The following is an 18,677-nucleotide window of genomic DNA, read 5'->3' as shown; positions in this document are numbered from 1 at the left end:
ACTTTCGCATTACACTCACTTTTTCTTGCCTAAACTTAACTGTAATCTCCACTGAAATGAACGGCAGCTCGCGATGATCTGTACCCGGCACACAGTCACCTATTCTCGGGTAACTGAACCACCAACTACCGCTGACCTGACGGAGCAGCATGCGGCTAAACACATCTAAAAACTGCTGCTGATTAGGGATGGCGAAAACAAAAAATGTTCTTGACCGGTCACCGAGCCTCATTAACCGGTTGAAACCGGTTAACCGTTTAGTTTAAAATATGCTACGCTATTTGAAATAACAGCCATTTCGAGCCATGCCTGCAATTTCTCAACTCTGTCGCATCTCTCTCTCTCACACACACACACACACACACACACACACACACACACACACACACACACACACACACACACACACACACACACACACACACACACCCCTTCCACTCACGTCACGTTTTTTAAATCCCCACAGCGCAAAACAAGTCCCGCAAATGCGGCGCAGAGGAGCTTGTATGTAATCGGAGGACAAATGGCTCCTTAGTTTCGAAATAGTTTGGGAACAAGCTAGGTGATCGCGTTTAAAATAAAGTCGTTTGTCTAGCGTTAGAAGCTCATTAGAAACATTGCCGCGGCTCATTTGAGAAAATGACAGCTCCGAAGAGACGCCGCTTTAGTTTGAGTGTAGTGCTAACAATAATAAAGAAAGATGATGATCATCATCACAATGTGTTTCCAAAATATAAGCCCATCTTATGCGGAATATTGCCTAGACTGCAACAGGATACAACCAATGGATAAAACAGGCACCTTCAGAATGCGTAAAACAGGCGATTAGGCCTAACAAAATTAATTGTTTGGTTCCGGTTTCCGACCAACCCTATCAATTAATGTGCGACCCAAATTTATTTTATGAGCTTGGGGAAAAAATGATACTAATTAAATAAATACACAAATAAAAAGTTTAAGGCGATCTATAATTACATTTTTGTACAGCACTCTTGCGATGCAAGATGCCCGTTTTCCTCCAGCACTGCTGGAAGAGGACCCGATGTCGCCGCAGCGGCACTTAACTTTGCCGTGTCCAGTTTTACGGCAGCAGCAGCGTGAGGACGGCGCCTTCAACCAGCCCTCACCGGCCACGGCGGCCAGCTACAGCGCTACTGCGCCGCCGGGGAGCTTCAACACGTTAAACAGGGCAGATGAAACCACTCATCAACTATATGTTGTGTTTAATGTCGTTCAAGAGGATGGCAACGTAGCAAGCAAACCCGATCAAATGAAAGGTAAACACCCTTTAGAGTGCTCTAACGTTACAGCAAGTCCCTGGGGCTCATTGGAGGTGGCTAACAGCAGTGAAGCTAATGACAACACAATTCATTTGGATACAAGCGTTGCATTATGGAAGATAGACGGGATTCTGAACAGCGATGCACGAGCACACACACACACACACACACACACACACACACACACACACACACACACACACACACACACACACAGCAGAGCCGAGGTGTCTACGTTACTTCACGCAGCACATCTAACTGGCTGGAAACGATAGCTACAGCTTATACATTATTTACTTCCGCTGGTGCAGATTAACTAACGGTACACGCGTTAAAGGTACAATATGTAACAATTCTGCTTTAAAATGTCTAAAAATGACCATACCTATGTTATATATTTTTATGAGTTGTGTTCTTACACTATCCCAAATGTTTCCACCAAATGTCAAACCCAGAGAAATCTGTTATTTTATTTTCAGACACGGCACGTTTCCTTTAGTCGCCCGTCAGTGGCGTCATATAACCTTTCACCCTCCAGTTACTCTAACTTCCGTCAGAACACTGGCACCAAGATGATACGTTCAGGAGTAATTGTAAATCATACAATGTCACAGAAAAAAAAAATACTTGTAACCGTAATACTGCTTTTTTTTTGCCATACAGCATCATTTTGTGATTAATTACATCCCACTTTTTATCACAGTAATACAACAGAGACCTTATCTATTTTGAAAGTTCAATATCGATACCAGCTTGACGTTACTACAATGTGCTAACGTTGATGCGAGCTAAAGCTTTGTGGGTAACATTATGAAGTTACAACATCGTTCAACACGCTAATAAAGTTATTTTTAGTATGACTGTTTCGACCACAGCTAACAGGACTGAGCTAACCCACGAATAACTTCACTAGTAACGTAGGGTGACCATACGTCCTGGTTTGACCGGGACAGTCCCGATTTTGAAGTTAATGTCCTGAGTCCCGACAAAAGCCTGTCGGGTCGCTAAAATGTCCCGATTTTAGGAGGAGCGGCGTCAGACGATTTTGCTGGGGCTTGAGCCCCGAATGTTTTGAGTGTAGTCCCAAATGAGGCGAATAGAACGGGCAGCTACATGCAGGGTCCGACCATGTTGTGTTTGTATCTATCACCTAGCAACCGTCTCTACGTGGAGGAAAAGCTGTGAAAGCCGGGTGAAGTTTTCGGAGGAATCCTAGCCAAATCAGTGTAATACATTGATGCAATCAACACAAAGTTAAGGAGCACAATACTAATGATTTAGTTTGAAGTTCCTGTGACGTGATGTTTACAGTCTATTGTTCAGACTCAACCACACGGAGCTCTGAAGAAGACCTGTGCGTCTCTTAGTGTCCACTCTCTCTGTAACTCTCAGCGCAGCCTCAGGTTATAACGGATGCGCTCTGCTGTCGACATGCTGCGGTAGATGTGTTGCGTTTGTGCTCCGTGTATTTCTGCAGTAGATTTGGTTTTCCACCTCCAATGTAGAGCAGCGTACGGCCACTTCCCTAGCTAAACTCTTTGTCTCATTCAGACACCGAAACAGGGCTCTGTGTCTGTCAGAAGGTCTGAGAGCTACAGCAATCACGTAAAACCAGATTATGGTGCAGGTAGATTTCTGAAATGATAACTTTATTTTTCTCAAAATCACGACTCCTCCAAATCACAGAGAACACAGATATACTGTATTTTGAATGTGCACAAAGTTTTGGACATTGCTCAAACACATCTGAAATATTACAGTCCAGGGGTTTATTAATACATTAACAACAAAAGAGCAAAACAGGAGGGAGGAGTAAATGATGCCTAGGCTACATGTGTGCTGACTCAGCTATAATTAGAAAAGTCCATCCAAAGGAGAATACATATTTGAAAGCAATACATAATGCCTGTTAGCCTTACTTCAATGTATTCCATTATGTTTTTATATTTGGATTGTAATCTATTTTTCTCTTTACATAACGATATTTGCAGCATACATTGATTCAGAAAAAGGTAGAAATAGGTGCAGAAAAATTCACCAGAATGCAGGAAATGAAGTGTTTAATGCTCAAAAAAAAGTGAAGGGGAGATAATTCCGGGCAGCTGGGAGATGTTCTGCTGCTGCACAACCGGCATCGAACGTCCTGGCTCGCCATCGCGGAGATTCCCCCGACAATCCCCACCCACACCCGTCTCTCAGCCTCGTTGGGTAGCTAGCTAGCTAGCGTTACAACAAACCCCGTCCGCCCCGGTGTTGAAACCATCCAAAAGGTGACATTGAGATGTGAAATATTTTGTGTTTTAGCTGCTGGCTACTGTTAGCTTGCTGGCTCACTAGCTAACTGGTAAGCTACAAATAAAAATCTAATCAAGAAAAACGTAATTATGTTGGGGAAACTGCAGCTATTTTATTACAATAACATGAATAAACATGAATGGGTAAACTCGTCTGTGAACTGATGCATTCTAACCGGCAGCGAAGGTGTTGTTTAACACTAAAAACTCCCATAATTCCACGCAACTTCCCAACGTCATCAAAAATCCAGTTTTACCGTCCATTGTTTTGGTTGAGAGACCCCTAGCGGCAGAAAGTTACATATTGTACGTTTAACTGTAAGAAGCCTACAATAAACCCTCCATGATTAAAGAGTCAATATTTATCAATACCCACCTACCTGTTCTACAGGCAAATTTAAACATGTAGAAACCGATATTTCAGTCTGCTCTTCATGCGCTGTCCACTCTTGTTCACCGCGCTGTGCAAACAAAGCTCTACTCTGCAAATAGCGACTTTACAAACAAGCTAAAATGGAAGATGTCAGTTTGTAGTCTGTTTCTTAGTTTGCAACGAATCTTAATTTTTGGACAAACTCTTGTAAACGTAGCTGCTGTCTAAACAAACCATCCTCTCCGCTGGAGCGGTAAACCTGTGGCTGTATTATAAGACCAAAACAAATACATGTGGCTACTTAATATGCACGTGAATTACATGTTTTCAATTTATTAAGCGACAACTGTACATGTAGTAACAGGTAGGCTATGTTATGAAAATATTGAGTATCCATCGCCACTGTACAGGCAAAAAAAAAAATCCTACTTATCCCTTATTGCCACTGGGAAAAAAATTAAAATAAAAAATAAAATAAATTCCCTATCGACCCATGACCTCAACAGACAACAAACCGGAACCAAACAATTTTTTTTTTATGCCTTATGAAAAATTTTGCATGAGGGATTATTTCACTTCACAGAAAAAAAAATATTGGAATGAGATGGCTAAATGTAGTAGCGTTTATTCCAATATCTATAATTGCCTAATTTAGAGATCTTTTTTTTTTTTAACCGACTAACAATAATTTTGACCGGTTAACGTTGAAACGGTCAACCACCGGTCATCGGTTAACATCCCTACTGCTGATACAACGAGCTGTGACGGAGGTCTGTAGCGGCTTAAACAGCTTGCAACTGCCGCTCTGTAGCCGATGTCATGTGACCAGCCAGCAGTCTTTTAGGATTTCGTATGATATCATACGTTAACTTTTCGGACAATGTCATACGAACTCGTTCATGAGAATGCGTTGTGTTGTTTGGGTCCACAATCGGATGAATCATGGAAGATGGGTGGAAGTAGTCACACAATCTATGTTCCTCTTCATTGCAGCAACTTTTCAAATATGTTTTGTAAACAGGTGTAAAATTCTTTTAACATAGATCTTACAAAAAGGGATCAGGAATTCTCAGCCTCTGGAAACGTTTGCACAATCTGCAAAGGTTTGTCTGCATTACTGTAGCCTCTCAGCAGATGGAACGTGAAGAAGAAAAGCTGCTGCACAAATGAGCAAGGTTGTGAATAAAGTGGCGCGATAAACATAAACATGTAATGTGAAGCAGTAAGTAAGGGTAACAATGTACACAGAGAGTGTTGAAAGCAATATGAGAAGCAGAAAGGAAGAAGTGTGATAAATAGAATGATACTACGTGCCAACCCGAGAGATATCTATTTATAGAAAACATTATGTTCTTCACATGTCTGGATCAAAAAGTTGTGCAGCAAAAAACATACAGAGTGAAGGTAGTACATGGCACAAAAGAACAATGTGTCATAAAGCACTCAACCCAAACCCATACAAAAGATATTTTTAGCTTCACATAAATGTGTTACTGGCATTTGCGTGTTTTACTTCTTTCACTCCCATTGGAAAGCTGCAGTTGTTTAGGCTTTGTGCATCAATTATGCATGTTACGCGGGGTGTTTGCAAAGCATTTATGCAAATCAGACTCGTGAGCATCTGGCTCATTCAAAGGTAGCTATGGTGAAGGTGATGGCAGTGGAAGCTACAGCAGTGAACAGAGGATGATACGAGTAAGGGAGATGGAGGCCATGTACTTTTGTTGAAGCTAAGTATCTTATTAAAAGGTAGTGATTATAAGAGAAATAACAGGAAAATTGCAACTTCACCTTTCTCTGAAGTGAGCACAATGGCCATGTCTTTGGTGTCAAATTGAGCCCTTGAACTCTACAGTAATTTACATTGCAAATAAAGCCAACATAATGCGAGATAGAGTGCATGCAACATATAGTCATTAACAAAAAAAGGCACAGAAAAACTGCCTCAGTAACGGAATAATGTCTTCAGTGATCCATGTCTCTTAGATGAAATGCACTACTTCAAATTCCAGACAGAAGTAATGTTATAGATTCATTATTCACCGCTCAGTTTAAAGGCGATGCTATTACCTTAAGCTTTACTGTACACTGAGTTATTTAAATCATCTCCAGCTTGTTTTATCCACCATTTGCTTGTTGCCTAATCAATTGACAGATCTTGTGATCAGGTGAAGTTCATCATTTTGCAATTGGTATATTCCAGGTAAATTAGCCTAATTATCATTAGCAACTCAGCAAATCGAATCTGGTTAGAGGCTGAATCTGTATCCCAGTGGATCCAGCTGTTTGATGTGAAAACCCTATCCCTTGCCTCATCAGCAACTGTGTGCACCTTCCTGATGTAATGTGAAGGAATTATGTAAGGGCTTGTCGTTTAATGTGGTGTGGCCCCTGCGTTTCAAAGTCGCTGCTGGGGTTATAGGAGAAATTTGCTGCCACTTCTTCAGGGAGCAAAATCAGAGTGGTTTGGGTGTCTTAGTCTCTCATTACAGTGATGGAAGACTGGATCAATCTCTCTGTCCCTGAGATCATTATCCAGTCATTCTGATTCCGCTTCTGCTTCCAGACAGACTATTGCAAACTGACAGACGTGTGTAACTCAGCTCACCTCTGAAACATCAGTTACATCATTACGCTTCACAAAGTCATGTGGTCTGATTAGTGCATTTCAAATGAGTCTGGTCATGCAGATATCCAAGGATAGCCTTTGAAGAAAGTGTTGTGTAATATCCACATTTATATGCAGCCCTGTTAACTGAACTTTGGAAACAGTTGCTGCAAAGATGTGAGAGGCAGATATGACTTGTGAATTTTTTATTCAGAAAGTGTACGTCAGTCATTCATGTATTCATGTTTTGTCCTATAAATAAACAAACAACACTACAGCTCACAACCAGCGCCCACCAATAATGGATGTGATTTAAATTCCCGAATGATTTACCTGACCTGTGTTCCAAATTCAAGCTGTTATTGGAGTGGGACAGTAATACAGCACTGGGAACCAATGATATGTCGACAGAGAGAACCAGAGAGTGTGTTAACGTCAATCTGAAACCACCCACACTGACCGACCCAATACAAGGCAGAACAGAAAGTCAGGGAAAACAAACTGTGGTCCAATAGGGTGTTCTCATTGTTCTTTTATCTCCCCTTCAGGAGAATCCGGTGTTCTCTTTGATATTCGTCCCACATGTTCTTCAGATGAGCACAAGAGTGGAGTGAAGAGTGTGTTTGAGAGTGCTCTGTGATTGTCTGTTCTGCCTTGTTTGACCCACAATCCCCCATGTGTACACATGGACACACACTCTCTCCATCTATCTCTCTCAATTGATTGCTGTAATCAAACAGCAGGACGTAGCCAGGTCGTATAAGAGTGTTGTGTTATCTTTCACTTCTCCATACCATGCTGGGTGGAATACTCCCATTTTTTGCACAACCACGTCACAGAGTGAATGAGGTCACAGGTAAGAGGAGAAACAAAATGCCAACACAAAAGCATCATCACCATACTTCCCTGAAGTAAAAGAATCAGAGAGATATGTTGTGATAGACTTTATGTGGGTGGCAGAGAAAATGAGAGATGAAATAAAAGGTAAACTGTGACAATGATTAGGGCCTCGCTGGTTGTTTATTTCATCACATAATGCGGCGTTTTCTGTTCTTTGAAAGAGAGAAAATATTCCTTCCTGGCACGAGGAGAGACAAGTGACAGCAAAGTGCATGCAGGTTAATCGGCTGGCAGAGAGACAAGCTGGCAGACAAGCAACAGATAGGAAGGCAGAGCAGACGAGGTGCTTCACAGCAGAGACAGACAAAGGCTACATTCAGCCTGCAAACCTTCAGATTCAGGTTGGACTCAAGCTCATGGCTGATGATTTTGTTTGTGCCTGATCTGTGATGCAACCCACATCTCATACGAAGAGGCACGTAAAGAAAAAATGAGTCAAAACAACACCACTTCACGCCAGTTGTTGTATTCTTCTCACTTGATGGTGTGTTCCATGAGCAAGTCTCTTCCTATCCACCTATTCTAATGCACTTTCAATTTGTCCATAAAACTCCATACAAAAGCCTGAAAATTCAAGGAAAACAAAGTTGTTGTTTTTTTAACACTTGGCCCGGGATGGAAAAGTTGGTGTATCAATAAAAGGAAGCCTAAAGAAAAAAAAATAGCAGCAGATGGTATCCTCATGTTCCATACAGACAGAAGAAACAAACTGCAGTAATTAATAAAAGGTAACAGATGGGAAGCACCAATTGCATGCCATGATCTACTGTATATAGAGTTACAAAAGAATTACATGTCCAGGCATTTTTTTTATTTTGTAATCTTGTGGTGCCCTCTTCTGAATAATGAAGCAAACACACATTGGTTCGTATTGTCTTTGGTGACTATTGTCAAAAGCATTTCTTTTGTAGCTAAATGCTTTTTTTCTTTTCTGTTTATTCAAAAAAACTGAAAAAAAACATCTGACATAATATCAAAGTTGCTATGACAAACTTTTTTGCAAACAGTTGCCTAGTGACATGTCCAGCAGACACAGAGTAAAATTAACATTCATTTGTTCATTAGTCATGTTTCTTGGCACTTAATGAATAAGTGTCCAACAGTCATTTCCCAAATTCCAGAGAGAACTATATAATAATATTCTTTACTGAAAACATCATCTTCATCAGAAGACGAGGTTGATTAAGGCAAAAACAAGCAGAATGAATACAATGAGCGAAAGGAAGCCAAAAGGCTCTGAGTTAGGTGATAATTCTCTGTTGGTTCGTCACTGCAGGCAACACCTTTGCATGTAGCCATTCAGCCCTGTCTCCTAAAAATTACATTCCAGCATTTCACAATGTGCGCCTGTTGCTGATATGGAGTTGAATCTAGGAGAAAATAAAAATTAAACTGTAATTGAGAATGCTTTTGCTCTTTTAAGAGACAAGGTTGAGCCATTCGACCCAACTGGTAAATTATTGTGAAATTACCAAAGCACAAAATATTAATTAGTGCAGCTTTAATGGCTTGCAGAACTGACATGTAGCCAAACAGACTAACAGATACACAGAAGAGACAGACAGCCAGGAAGAAAGAGAGACAATTGAGATATGATTCTTTTAAGTACATGCAAACGACTGCATAAACTTAAGTCTTGTGGTACTGAATTATCAAATGCAATACATATGCTCCTTTTTACATGTGTATGTGTTTGTGTGAATATTTTTCGATTTTTTGTTTGCTGTCTAACGTCTTTTCACTGTGTCCTTCAGACAAAGTAGTGGTTGTTTGATCTTGTGAAATGATTATAGGAATTTGCGTGTTTGTGAGCATGTTGGTGTGTGCAAACAAGGACAGACAGAGCAGCAGCAGAGTTGGAGAGGCAGAGCAAGAGGCGCAGAACTGTCAGAAAACAAAGAACTGAGATATCATAAGACCGCGTAAGGACTTGACGAGAGGTGAGCGAGGGAGAGAAAATAAAGGAAGTAAAGAGAAAAGAGAGAGGGCAGAGGCAAAAGATATATGAGTCAAAGCAGAACTGAGGAAAACAAGAAAGAAAGAGGGACATGGAGGTGTGTGTGTGTGTGTGTGTGTGTGTGTGTGTGTGTGTGTGTGTGTGTGTGTGTGTGTGTGTGTGTGTGTGTGTGTGTGTGAGACTGAGTGGAGGCAAGATTAGGGAGGCAATATCAGACTGTCCATCAATGTCACAGTGCTTGTGTCCTCTGTAAGCCATTTCATCCATCAGCCTGGAAGGCCTGGCTGTGTGGAGACAGCAGGCCGCCTGTCTACCTATTTTACATCGATACACTCAAATCCCTTTCTTTGAAACCTGGTCTAGATCAGGGATTTCTGGAATCAAGCTCAGATGCTATTACTAATAAAGTATTGAAGACACTCCCCAGATCCCAAATTAGAATATTTTGGAATATGGGAAACTAAATGTGTAGTGGTGAGTACAGAATGTTGCAGGAAAACAGCTTGGAGCTAATTCTTGACAAACTAGTTAATCCATTCACGCAGTACCTCTGTGCGTGGTTCATATAGGGTTGGTCTCTGTACAGGCACAATGGTACCAAACCTGGTAAACTGTGACAACAAGACTTTCAGGAAACTCTGCAGTCTACACAGTTATTGTCCGCCAAGAAATAACGCCAACACATAGGCCTAACTCTCCCTACCATTGACTTTTCTCTTTCTGTACGAGTCAAACAAAAACATATACAAAAGTTATTAGTGAGTCTCAGAGGTGGCAGCAAAGCCTTGGGTAGCTGTTTCCCCTTGCGTCCAGTCTTTATGCTAAGCTAGGCTAAACATGCCGACATGCTGACTGCAGCACTGTACTAATTTGCGCACACATAAGACATCAATCTCATCTCACTTCCAGAAAAAAAGCTAATATGCATGTAAAAAATAAATGTATACTGTCTAAAGTTGGGGAAAAAAACATGTTTATTCAACTATTGCATGATTCACACCTTTAGATCTATTATTTCATTTTTGTGGGCATAGAAATGAAGAGAATTTAGACAATAAAATATCAAATCTTAAGGACATAATGTACAAAATACATTTTAAAGCAGATTCTACATGTCTCACCACTCACCCAGCTGAACATTAACTGTTAAGTTTTGACAAGGTGTATCACATTATGTCAGCATGTTCTTAACACTGATGCTAATAAAACATCTGAAGGGCTTCTACAACAAAAATCCCCTGTGCACCGCTGTCTAAAAGTGACATTGCTTTAAAAATGGAGTAAGGGCTTATGCAGGTTACAAGTGCTACAGAGTAAGTCTATGCTGATCCAGCTGCTGTGATTAACCCCCTGCCCTCACTTCTTAATACAGAAGTACGGCTCAGTATCAGTATAATGATATTGGTTTATGTGCTCTATACAAATATCTTCTCTGCCAGATAAGTTTTGACAGAGAGCCTGTCGAGCACAAGGCGAGACTACCTAAGGGGCCCTTCAAGGCTGTTTTGCACACTGTATTTTAATTGGTCTGGAGAACAGTAAGAGCTTTTCAGGAATATTCACAGATTACCAGGCTAAAACTCAGAACATGTCCTAATTAAAAGGCAAGCAGGAGTTTCAGCAGTCTGCTCCAAATAAAGGAGATACTATTCTTAGCTTGCAGAGATATTACGCAAGGTTCAAATGTAATTCTGGTAGTAGGAAAGTTAATTCCTATAACACTGAATAAATCTGTTTATTTTACAGTCGTTCTTGTGTTCTATTAAAATCCCTGTGTCTATGTATCATGCCGTTTTGAAAGCAGGGAACTATGTACTGTATCTTTTTTCACTTCTGGCTTGTTTGTTTTGTCAGCAAATAAAGTACAAGTTGTAATGACGGATCAGTGCTGTTTTCATACCAGCATATTATTGACAAAATCTTATGTTAAAGTAAATAGGGAGCGGAAAAAAATTAATTGTGTTTCTTATTCTGGGGCGTAGCAGATCTGGTTTGTCCACCTCTATTTATTTTCATGTTATTTCTGACATTTAAATGACAGTTTTTTCTTTGGATTACATTCAATTCAATTCAATTTATTTATAGTATCAAATCATAACAAGAGTTATCTCGAGACACTTTACAGATAGAGTAGGTCTAGACCAATTCCACAACAACATCCTCAACAATTCCAGTAATTCCCACAAGAACAAGCATTTAGTGTGACAGTGGCGAGGAAAAAGTCCCTTTTAGGTAGAAACCTCGCCAAAGGGTATATTATAGTATACACAACTGTTGTTACAAGATGTCGAACCCATTGACATTGACAGATATTGACCGTAAGATAAAATTATTTTCATAAACTTGATGCATTTATCCCTCACTCTCATCCGTCATCGATTTTCTTTTTGTTTACTAGTATTTGGTCGACGATGACAGAAGTTTTATGAAGTTTTGCCCTGCGCTAGAAATCACTGATTGTCACCATTTTCTGCCTCCGCTTAGGAGAATAATCTGGTGGGACCGCTCACTGCAGGCTTCAAATAAGATTTTTAAACCCTACATAATTCTACCGGAGGGATTTTGTTCATTTTCTGCTCTGTATGCATGCACATATTCGAGAAGCTCAGACATGACAATGGTCCAAGAAGTGCATTCTATTCACACAGCTTGGAGTGAAGGTGCCTTTATTTAAATAGTGTGTGTAAAGTGCCACATTGCAAAGAAAGGATAAATGTTTACTCACAATGAGGTGCTACTCTGAGTGTTTCTATATGCCTCTAAGTGAATGTTAACTGTATTGTGATGATGAGGATCATGATGATGATGATGATATTCATGTGCTTATTATAAAATGACAAGAGGGATGAGCAGAAAGTGGAAATGATGAGCAACTATGAAACCAGCACAGACACATTTTTTCTTTCTCTGTCTCACTAAAAAATGTATATCCCCATTGTGCTAAATAGGCATGTGCTATTGAGTCCTCTTTCTTTTCCAATTGCCTCTTCTCTCTATTTCTCTGGCACGTTGTTCCCTCCATTTACATCTGTCATCAAAGTTCATTAAGGGACTGTTCATCAAACATGCAGCACTATGTCATGCAGTGACACACAGTGAACAATGCATCATTTGAGAGAGTGTGTGTGTGTGTATGTGTGTGTGTTTGTGTGTGTGTGTGTGTGTGTGTGTGTGTGTGTGTGTGTGGGGGGTTAAATTACCAGCATTGATTGAGAACCAGGTTTCCATTGATTACCTCTAAGCTGATGGAGCATGGAGAACATTTTGCAAACCTTGCTCGTTATTTCATATAGAATGTGTATGCAATATGGAAAGAAGATGAAGGAAAGAACAAAAGGGCAGTAATAAAAACAAATTAATAATAAAGAGTGTTTATTTCACCGCCATGTTGAGATTGAATGGCTGTTGCCTTGGATACCGTGAATTTAAATAGAGAGGGTAATAGAGAGAGCACACACAGACTGAGAAATAGACAGAGAGAATGTAGAGAAAGAGAGAGAAACAGCGGGACACATCGTTTAGCATTGTGCCTCTTATCGATTCCACCCTGTCATCGCTCAGGTAATGGCCGAGACTACCTACCAATTAGAAGATTAGGGATGTGGTATATCTCACACGGACAGATGGATGGCTGGAGAGCGAAGGGGTAGAGGGAGAGTTGTATTTGCATTCTAGGCTATTAAGAGTCCTCAAAATTCAATCGAACATGAACAGCAACATAAGGTTAACAGAGCATAACAGTAAAAGAGGACGACAGAAGCGATTCAGGGAGCTTTTCATTCCCTGTGTTGTCCAGCTGAGTCACAAGTGTTGCTACAGGGAACTAACATCTGGCACACAAAATCCGTCAAGCACACATTAAAACACTGCAACCAACACCTGCCTCCTGCAATCAACATTCACGCTGCAAGCTTTAACTTTCTCTCTTACACATCTACATCATCTTATAGACACACATTGAAATGGCTGTTGGGGTAGTTTTTCTTTCAATAATATCACAATATCTAACCGGTCACACTGAAAAAAAGTTAAAAGAGATTAATACTAGGATTTTGGAGCATTGAGATAAAAAACTGGTGGTGCTAATTCTCCAGTCAGGTGCCATTAAACCACTGCAGAGGAAGAGGGCACAACAAGATAACGTATTTAAAAAAGGTGCCATACAAACCATGATGAAGTTACAGTGTCTTTATCGTTCCACACAGATCTGATGTTTTTGTCTACTGCAATTTTTGCCTACGGTCGATACACAACAACACAACTTTTTCACCTCAGCTAAGCATAAACACTTTTGTTGAGATATCTTGACTTTTTTTCCCCATTGTTTCCACACAGGTTTTTGTATGGCTGGATGGCTGGAGTGAGCCAATATGCACAATGCAGGACCCAGAAACTGATGCAGCTAAATAGAATTCAGCCATTGTTAATGTTAGCATTTACACCTGTGCTTTTCCTACTGTGACATGTCAAAATGTCTTCCGTGAAAAAAAGCCCTTATTTTAGCCAATGTCACATGGCATTGAGCAGCTTACAAAGAATATGTCGAAATTTCCTCTTGATAACAGCAGAAAAGCTCTTTTTGCCTTGCCTCCCTAAGAGGCAGAGAGTATATTGCTGCTGCCAGGGGTAGTATGATGTACTGTAAATGCTTTTACCCCTGGTGGGGAGGAGAGGAATACAGACCCTCCTACTGTGCCATCTGGGCTCATTACAGGACAATGTCTGTATGTTATTGAACAGGAGTTTACCTGTGGGAAACAAGCCTGTGTCTGAATCATATGCCAGAAATAACGTTGTATATATACATTAGCATGCATTTGCATACACAGTATCTGTGTGTGTCTTTTTTACACTGCAGATCGGATGGGACGACTGGAAGCTATATGAGTAGCTTCGAGGCATAAAATACCTCTGAGCTGCTTTTTTATCAGTCGCAGATGCTTATGTAAAAGATTCTCTGCAGTATAGCTAAATAAATCAATTAACAGACTGAAAATAAAGAATGTAAAACTCCCCATCTTTAGCGATTAACTTACAAAACAACAACAGTTTACATTGTACTATTCCATGCATTTTTAATTGACTGGTGGAGAAATAACTGTTTTAGTGGCTGGGCAGTTAGTGGTCTTAATCTAGTGATTAATGTCATTGAAACCTGTTTCAATATAAAATAAAAACATATTACATATCACATATTGAGAAGCATTGCTGATTTACTGACAATGAGCTATTTATATGTTTATGTGTGTGTATGTATGTTGAAACAAATCAATTTTTGATGGTAAAATCCCTAAACAAAATACTATACAATGAGTAAAACTAATTTCTGTAAAAGAGTTTAACATATTTCAACCATGGTGTTTCCATTTACTGCGTATTAAATAGAATTATACATGACATTTCCACAGAATCTGTCTTTAAGGGAGCATATCTACAGTAAAAGTGAAGAGTGACAGGGATTATGTGAGGGAGAGCAGATGATTATGTGGGTTGGATTTAATCTTTGACATAGTGAGCAAACGGTAGCTACTGAACACTCATGCTTCATCTTGCTGAGCCAAAAGAACTCCGTCATTTATTAGAAATAGGTTTCCTTTTTTTCTACAGTATATGAGAAAATTAAAAAAATAAGAAATTAAATTTTTCTACTGCATCATTACAGAGTGCCCTGTCTGTGTGTTTATGTATGTAGACCTGCATATTAAAAAAACATAAGTCACACATTGTGTTGGGTGAGCGAGGTAGAAACTGAGAGACACCATATGGAGCTCCGTCACTGAGCTGTACAAAAGCTAAATGTAGGGTGTCGGAACACAGCCTGCTCCCAGTATATGTGCGCGCGCGCACGCACGCGCACGCACACACACACACACACACACACACACACACACACACACACACACACACACACACACACACACACGCACGCGGGCACACACACACACACACACACACACACACACTCATGCTCACCAGCTGCGTGAAAAGACTAGTGGCTTAATGAGTGAGATCAACTCTGGAGACGCTCTAAAAGTCACAATGAGCCAAAGCTGTTGTAGCTAATGACCCAACACAGACTCACGCACACGCGCACACACACACACACACACACACACACACAGATTCACGCACGCACGCACACACACACACACACACACACACACACACACACACACACACACAATTAATTAACTAAACTTACAAAATAACATATCTTACAAAACTGGGCTTTCAATTAGCCCTTTGGCTTTTGCTGTAAAGAAATTTCATGTGACACAATCAAATTTTTTCATCCATCTGAACTTTTGCATGGTACTTGGTGTACACATCAGTCCTGACACAACACTTTTCTGCCAATTACTTTTGCACTCTGTCATGCTCTAAGGCTCTCGCTCACCCCCTGCTACGTGTCTGCATGTATTAATGTGTGTGGGCAAGAGAGAGAAACAGCATACGTCTGTGTGTGCATGTGTACTCGTGTGTGATTTTGTGTTGTCTCCGAATGTTTGGTTGCTGTGCCCCACTTCCTCCATCTACCCATCATGCATAGTCCCTAATGAGGCCCCTGGGAAGCTGTCCGGAGCTTGTGGTTCTCCAAAACTGCTCCTGTTCAAACTCTATTTCAAAGCTGTTCCCTCCCTGGTTACCATGGTTGGAAACCAGCAGTCCAGCTTTGTCCTTGTCGTTAATGACATTATCATTATGATTATCATAATGATTTGGCCTATATGATGAACATGTTGAACATCCATTTGTTAACAATTTGCACAAACTGAGAAACTTCCTAAAGAGTCAAGCTAACACTCACACACAAATTGCTTAAAGTCACTTGCACGATGTGGATTTTATTTGCCCAGGCTGTTTCGTTTTCATTTTGTCCTAATTTCTCTCCTGTTTGTCAGTTATTTAATCGTGAGCAGCGCATTTGAGGAGAATCAGTGGTTAAACTTAAAACAAAGCGACCACACAGAGAGAAACATTATGCCTCAATTTTTGACAAAATGCCTACAAATGGGCAACACAATGTATTACTGGCAGGGAAGCAGAAATGCAAATCTGCTAAATAAATGAGAAAATGGAGGAGAACGAGGCTGCAAAATGTACTGTAGAGAGAAAAAGAGAGAGCACCAACATGTAGAGATTTACAGTAGGTTAAGTTAAAGAATGTCACTTCTCCTCAGGGAATATCCTATTCCTTTTGGTTCACCAACCATGCATTTTTATGTTTTCTTTAAACCCTCCCTGCTGGCAATACTCCAGGTAAAATGGGACATCTGTGATGAGCCTTTTACAGATGATGCTCCAGACTGAGGCACTTAACATAGAGTAGATGCTTGGAGTGGAGTGTAAAGAGGGAATACAGTTCTCAGGTTCACGTAGTGTTTTGTTTTTGCAGAGTTCATGGGGATGAGATGTTAAACTCTCCTAAGCATGCACTCTCACAGCCACCTGCACAGAGAGAAAGCATTAAAGAGAGATTCACAACACTAGACGATGGTGTCGTGGTAAAACCCTTCCCAAATGCTTAAATTGAACATTATCTTTGCTGGCTTCAGACCAAATCTCTGCAGAGCTCATCACATGTGGTTCCTCTCTCAGCTTTTCCTCATAATAAAGAAAAACAATTCTGGAGCATGTGGCCCATTGTTAAAAAAAAAAAAGTGAAAGACATTGAGTAAGAAAAGAGAGCATGATGGAATCAGAGATAAAGAGGCCAAGTACAGAGAGTCTTGCCAGGAAGTGAGAGGATTTAACACCACGATAAGGTTGTATTGATCAGACGCCTTTCAGTCTGTTTACCTTTCAGAGCCAGCAAATGCCTTTCTTAATCTTTTGATTCCTCTACTTTTGAGTCAGTCCTTTCATCACTTCAACAATCCATCCTGGACATCCGCATTGATTCTGTCTGAATCCAGAACAGCTCATGTTTGTTTTAAACTCTTATTTGATTCAGAGGTGGGGTAGAAGTCTTTTTCAAAACTGTAATTTTCTATAGCTGTAACATTTCAGATGTCTGCCTGGATTGCTCCTGACTGTCCACTACTTCTCACAGTTGCCTCAGTCATGCACATGTCGGCCACAAAATCAATGCACTCACTGCCCAGGCACTTGAGATGTCTGGCTGCAGACTCCTCAGGGAAAATCAGTGCCAGTCCCATGAATTGTTAAATTCAAGTGGTCATATGGCGCTGTGCTTGACTGTTCATGAACTCTTGTGGAGCTGCATCCACCGAAAGGCAGTGGAGAATACATTTGTCATATTCATACACAACTGATGGGTACAAATGTGACAAAGATGCCATTGGTAACACAGAAAAATGTCTTCAGAGAGATAAATAAGATTTTGCATCATTCTTACAAGTCAAAACACATTTGACCAGTTGGATTGCTTTGATGAATCTAAACATCAACAAACCATGATCCTTTATCATCATCCATTATTTCAATAAGTAAATACACACTTTTCAGGTATGTAACTGATCACATAAGTTATATGTTGTAGGGGAAAAAAGACATTTCAAAATAAGTTAATACACCAAGTGACCACTTAAATTTCCTCCTCCTTGTAGTTACATACAGCTCAGTCATGCATTCACTAATGCAGACAGCGTTGAAAGTTGCACTTACACGTTACAGTTTCACGTTACAACAGACAAGATGTGTGACTTAATTAATGGAACATGGTATTATCATTACCGTTCATAAACAGCCTGCCTCCTGGGATTCTCATGCACAACAGTGTCTTTTGCCTCCTGTGAATGACAATAAACAAAAATGCCAGCAGGCAGTGGCAGTCTTGTGGACGAAAACGTCTAAAGAGAAATGCGAGAAGGGGAAGCCATGATTTTTGTTGAACATTTCCTGCACACTGTTGAATCCAAGCCTCCAAGGTGAAATGTGCCACGAAGTAGACATAACTGATGCATGGGGCCACTGAGCATAAGAGAAGGCATGATCAGTTTATACGTTGAGGATAGCACTGTATGTAGATGAAGTCTTACATCATTTACAGACTATATTGGATACTGGTTCATGGATCTAAGGGGCAGGTCAAGGTTGACACTCATTATTATGGACACCTATAAAAAGGCCGTCACATAGCTTACTGCTGAATCCAGCATCACAGCAAAAGGGCTGTCATCAGTTCCAACCAAAGATAGAGCTACAAATGACACAATTAGAGTGCAGTAAGAGGGGTCAGATGAGACTGGAAAGACAAAGGGTGGAGACTGATTGAGAATGGATGAAACAAGTGGATGGAAAC

The 18,677-nt window shown here is 40.4% G+C and overlaps 1 protein-coding gene across 2 annotated transcripts in view; it reads left to right on the top strand.

The window, feature by feature from the left end:
- The window catches only part of kctd16b (potassium channel tetramerization domain containing 16b), a 78,697-nt gene that overhangs the window by 45,524 nt on the left and 14,496 nt on the right, over positions 1-18,677 (top strand). The window contains exons 2-3 of one of the 2 annotated variants that reach the window (XM_028596107.1): positions 13,099-13,135; positions 17,093-17,125. The exons of the other annotated variant lie outside the window; for it this stretch is intronic. Of the exons in view, the coding sequence (XP_028451908.1) occupies positions 13,099-13,135; positions 17,093-17,125 (70 nt within the window). The remainder of the gene's footprint in view (positions 1-13,098; positions 13,136-17,092; positions 17,126-18,677) is intronic. 2 annotated transcript variants of the gene reach the window in all.

The sequence above is a fragment of the Perca flavescens genome, chromosome 13 (genome assembly GCF_004354835.1).
Source record: "Perca flavescens isolate YP-PL-M2 chromosome 13, PFLA_1.0, whole genome shotgun sequence".
Taxonomy (NCBI): Eukaryota; Metazoa; Chordata; class Actinopteri; order Perciformes; family Percidae; genus Perca; species Perca flavescens.
Note: the sequence above shows the minus strand (reverse complement) of the source record. Positions and strands in the feature narration are given on the sequence as shown.